General features: G+C 42.9%; 1 protein-coding gene across 1 annotated transcript in view; it reads left to right on the forward strand.

Annotated features, from left to right (window-relative positions):
• The first annotated feature begins 1,652 nt into the window (after positions 1–1,652).
• LOC135564565 (neurofibromin-like) overlaps positions 1,653–5,862 on the forward strand; it is an 8,372-nt gene continuing 4,162 nt past the window's right edge. The window contains exon 1 of the mRNA XM_065009919.1: positions 1,653–1,751. Coding sequence (XP_064865991.1) covers positions 1,653–1,751 — 99 coding nt within the window. The remainder of the gene's footprint in view (positions 1,752–5,862) is intronic.

The following is a 5,862-nucleotide window of genomic DNA, read 5'->3' on the forward strand; positions in this document are numbered from 1 at the left end:
GCCTCTACCTTGCGAGCCGAGCTCACCTTGCCAATCCAACGGGTCATCTACTGGAGTGATTCAACCACTGTATTGACCTGGCTCAAGTCGGAGTCCTGCAGGTATAAGGTGTTTGTCGGAACTCGCATTGCGGAAATCCAAGAACTAACAGAAGTCCAGGACTGGAGGTATGTTGATAGCATAAACAATCCTGCTGATGACATTACTAGAGGTAAAACCCTTAAGGAATTGGCTAAACCCCATCGCTGGAGCTTGGGACCACCATTCTTGTCCCAACCAGAGAAAGAGTGGCCGACAGCCCCCAGGCGTGCGGCCCTCCGCAACCAACTGAAGCTCATGAGTTAAGGAAGTCCGCCCAATGCTACAGCATTTCTACGGAACCAACAACGGCTCTCCCTGACCTAACACAATCCCACACACTGCCGGATCTGATCACAGCCACAGACCAGACCTCAGATGGGGTGGCTTCTATACCTACCTCCTCGCGGCAGAGACACTACTCCTCCAGCAAGCACAAGCGGTTAGCTTCCTGAGGAGTTGAAAGCTCTGAAAGCAGGTAGGGAAGTGGCTAAGGGCAGCAGTCTTCTCTCTTGCCCCAGAATATGATCCAATCCTTGGAGTGATCAGAGTCGGAGGAGGCTGCGCCAAGCAGAGGTTTTGGACCCAGATGCTATCCACCCAATTATCCTGACTCCAGACACCCTCTTACCAGGCTCCTCATCAAGAGTTATGATGAGCAGCTTCTCCACCCAGGGCCAGAGAGGGTCTATGGGGAGATGAGGCGGAAGTACTGGATAATTGGAGGACGAGGAGCCATTCGTAAGCACCAATACGCCTGCGTAGAATGTCAGAGATGGCGGGCCGGAGCTACGGTGCCCAAAATGGCAGATTTACCCCCTGCTCGCTTGCGCCTCCTTAAACCACCCTTCTGGTCAACAGGAGTAGATTGCTTTGGCCCCTTGATGATCAAGTTAGGTCGTCGTGTGGAAAAGCGCTGGGGCATTCTATTCAAGTGTTTGACAACCAGATGTGTCCACCTGGACCTACTGGAAAGTTTGGATACTGAAGCCTTCCTCATGGCCCTACGGCGGTTTATCTCCCGACGAGGGAAACCCTGCGAGATTCTGGCTGACAGAGGTACGAACTTCAAGGCAGGAGAAGCCAGGTTGGAGGAAGCCTTCAAGCCATGGAACCCAGCCTCCAGGATCAGCTGATGGACCAACAAATCTCATTCAAATTTAACCCTCCAGGCGCTCCTCATTTTGGAGGAACATGGGAGCGAGAGATCAAATCTGTAAAGACGGCCTTACGAGTCGTACTAGGGGACCAAACTGTCACTGAAACTGTCTTGAGGACCGTCCTGATAGAGGTGGAAGGAATTCTGAACTCCAAACCCTTGGGATATCTCTCTGCAGACATCGCTGACCCGATCCGGTTACACCGAATATGCTCTTGATGGGACGACGAGATGCGTCACTTCCTCAAGCCATGTATGCTGATACCAACCTCGTAGGCAGACGCCGGTGGCGGCACAGCCAAATCTTAGCTGACCATTTTTGGGCCCGATTCATTCGGGATTACCTACCAAGTCTGCAGCACAGAGGAAATGGCGGAGAGAAATGGCCAGCCTGGAAACTGGCCAAGTAGTAATGATGGTGGACCCTCAGCTGCCTCGAGCCTCCTGGCCGGTGGGCCGTATAACTAAGACCATGCCTGGGATCGATGGTCGTGTTAGATCAGTGGAGATCCAGGTGAAGAACCGGACATATATCCGGCCAGTTGCCCGACTGATTCCTCTCCCTGAGATGACAGAGGACGGGGAGCAATGAGCCTTTTTTGAAGAGTGTGGAATTTAACAAATTTCCGGGTGGCTGTAGAAAAGGCCCATGGAGTTGGTGGAATACTCCTTTAATTCATTGCCATTTACTCAGCTGGGCCAGGGCGCTTTAATTAGGTCAGGTGGAAATGTCCGACAGATCTCAACTCCATAAAAGGAGGAAATTGCCATCGCCTGATCTCGCTGCTTTCTCTTCCTTAACTCCATCTCATTCAGAAGTTCTGTGCGTCCATGAATCCACGTAAGTCCACCGACTCTGTTACCGTTCATGTTACCTTTCTGAATTATCTGTGGCGATCGGGAGAGTGGGCCATTCAGTTATTGTTTATAGTTATCACTGCGAGCGCGGCTTGGAGCGCAGCTTCAAACATATTATGTAATGTGAATTGTCAATGACCACATTCCCCGTTTGTATTCTTTCATGATTTATGATAAATAGTTGTGAGCCTAAATGACTCGCGGATGATTACTATTGACTTCTTAATGAACTGGACTGTTGAATTCCCTAATTTATGTTAATAATGACTGATATGATTTGATATTTGATTGTATACATGTTATTTGTTTCCTTTGTGATGCAGCACAGACTACCCAGTAAATATACCACTTTATGGTTAAAGGAATTCCTGCCTCAGTCTCATACATTCCTCTGTCACCTGACACGTGACCACCTGTTCACCTTCACTGTCAGTCATCCTACCTGTCCAGCTACCCACACAGATTCCACTAATCTTTCAGATATGACGAACAATAAGGAAAGAGTTCTGCCTTCAGCTCCCTATTCACCAAAATCCCCCAGATGGCCATTTATTGTAGTCAGGGTAGGCTAAGTAAAGGGCCTCCTGTATTTAATATGGGAAACACAGATATTATTTACTTTATATGTCCATAACCATAATGTCCATAACCACCCTTTGTATATGTCATTCTTCTTAGATGTTTTTAAAAAAAAATCAAATTTTTACTGCAACTGTCAAAACAGCATTTTAACATAGTGAGTTTATGTATTGTTGTTCTTTTCCTCCCTGACCCATGCAGTTGGTCAGAGCTTTCCAGATGACAAATGTTACCGTTTTTCCAAAGAGACCGTGAACGGGCAATCCAGTCATAACTACTACATCAAACGGGGTGAGAGAGCTGGCTATTGTGCAGTCATGTAGACTACTGCACACACTGTAATAGTGGATTAGTATATTTTAACTGAACAATATCACGTTCAAACTATCTTACACTTTTTTTCTGCAATCATAAATATATATATATTATTTATTTATTTATTAAGATAAAGTCTGAAACTAAACTGCCCTGGGCCCGGTTTCCCGATATTGATGGAACTTAGGCATACGAGTGTTTTAATGATGCATCTTTAAAATAACGGCCGAAGATGTCACACCCGTTTCCCAAAACACCACGCAGTGCACTCATTACAAAGTTAAACTGAACTATATAATTACAGGAGCTGTCCCGTGCTGAAAATATAGAAAACATATAGGCTAAAGAGCTTGCTGTAGCTCTTAAGGTATGGGTTATTGTTAGGATTAGGTAAGGGTGTGGGTTAATTAGTCTTGATTAGTGTAGTGTTAGCTAGCTACATAGCTAGCTACATAGTTGTCTTTGCTGTCTTCGTATCCAAGATAATTGTGTAGCTTAGAGTGTGGAGTCTTAGAGTGATAATTGCGTTATTATCGTATTTCGTCGCCCTCCTATCTGCCTAGCAGCTAGCCAGCTAGCATACGTTCACCGGCTACCGTAGCACTGTAGTAACTATCACACTCAACTGAACGACTTGATTAGTGTAGTGTTAGCTAGCTACATAGCTAGCTACATAGTTGTCTTTGCTGTCTTCGTATCCAAGATAATTGTGTAGCTTAGAGTGTGGAGTCTTAGAGTGATAATTATGTTATTATCGTATTTCGTCGCCCTCCTATCTGCCTAGCAGCTAGCCAGCTAGCATACGTTCACCGGCTACCGGGACTGTAGTAACTATCACACTCAACCGAACGACTTGATTAGTGTAGTATTAGAAGGAGACGTGTCAAGTGAACGGATAAACTACCACACTACCGAAACTGCTGCTAGTATTATCAGCAAGGAGCAACTCCGAGTTTTACAGATATTCATTGCACGTATTCGAATTTCCAAAATAAGGCATTTATTAGAACAACTATTCTCTGTTACAAATACAGTACTTACTGGATTACTGTCATAGAGAACTGTTTCCGCCCAGCTTCGAACCGGGGACCATTTGTGTGTAAAGCAAACTTGATAACTACTAAACTAGAGAAACCTTGTTAGAATTATCACTGTGGAGTTAACCAAATGTTACATTTATTCATCGCACGAATTTCGGGAAATTCCAACATTTATGCATTTATGAAAATTCTCTGTTATAAATACAGTACTTCTCACATGTGTCAGAGACCTCTGCTTCCGCCAGCATCGAAAAGTATACATTTTGGCGTCTTAAGTGAACTTGATAACCACTACGCTATGGAATCTTTGATTCCCAAAGAGGGCATTAATGAAAAATTGAATTTTCAGTTTCAACGATAACCACTTTAAATGTATCAGACACTGCTGCATTAATTACACAAGAGGTTCAAACCAATTGATTTATTAATGCACGTGATAACAGCTTAACATAATGCATTTATGAAAATTCCTGTTACAAATACAGTATTTTCCTTTATAGTCAGTGCATGATTTGAATTTCCAAAATAAGGTATTTATGAAAGCAACTCATCTCTTTATAACACAATGCATTACTGCATGTGTCAAAGGACTGTTCACCGGGTTTCTCAACCAGGACCTTTCACGTAAAGCGAACGTGATAACCACTTCACATATGGAAACTGTCATGATAGTATCAACAGCAAGGAGTAACTCGAGTTTTACAGATATTCATTGCATGTATTCAATTTCCAAAATAAGGCATTTATTAGGAATAACTATTCTCTGTTACAAATACAGTACTTACTGGATTTGTCATGAGAACTGTTTCCGCCCTGCCTCGAACCGGGGACCATTCGATAGTAAAGAAAAACTTGATAATAAACTAAACTAGAGAAACTGCTAGAATTATTACTGTGGAGTAAACCAAATTGTACATATATTCATCGACTAATCCAAATTCCAACATAATGGCCGTATGGAAAATTCTGTTACAAATACAGTATTTCACATGTGTCAGAGACCTCTGTTTCCGCCCGAGCACGAAAAGCAAATTTTGCTGCCCATGAACTTGATAACCACTACGCTATGGAATCTTTTGATTCCAAAAGAAGGTAATAATGAAAACAGAATTTCATGTAAGGCCAACGTGATAACCACTAAACTACAGACACTGCCGCTAATTACCAGCAAGGAGTAACCAAATTGTACATATATTCATCAGCACGAATTGAAATTCCAACATAAATGCATTTATGAAAGTTCTCTGTTACAAATACAGTATTTCCTCACATGTGTCAGAGACCTCTGTTTCCAAAATAAGGTATTCATGGAAAGCAACTGCACTTTATAAATACGGGCCACTTAATGTACGTGTCAAAAGGACTGTTTCCCGCCTGTTTCAACCAGACACTTCACGTGTGCTAACGTGATAACCACTCACAATATGCAGAAACTGCTGATAGTATCATCAGTAAGGAGTAACCCGAGTTTTATAGATATTCATTGTGGCGTATCTGAATTTAAAATATGCATTACAGGGAACAACTATTTGCCGTCATACATAGTACTTACTGGATTTGTACCAGAGAACTGTTTCCGCCTGCCTAACCGGGGACTATTCTGTGGTGTAAAGAAAACTGATAACAACTAAACTAGAGAAACTGTTATAATTATTACTGTGGAGTAAACCAAAATTGTACATATCTTCGTCGCTTGCGACCCGAAATTCCAACATCATGCATTCTATGAGAATTCCCCCTCTGTTACAAATACAGTATTTCTCACATGTGTATCAGAGACCTCTGTTTCCAAAATAAGGTATTCATGAAAGCTTAACTCACTCTCTTTATAAA

This window comes from Oncorhynchus nerka, linkage group LG25 (assembly GCF_034236695.1).
Source record: "Oncorhynchus nerka isolate Pitt River linkage group LG25, Oner_Uvic_2.0, whole genome shotgun sequence".
NCBI classification, from domain to species: domain Eukaryota; kingdom Metazoa; phylum Chordata; class Actinopteri; order Salmoniformes; family Salmonidae; genus Oncorhynchus; species Oncorhynchus nerka.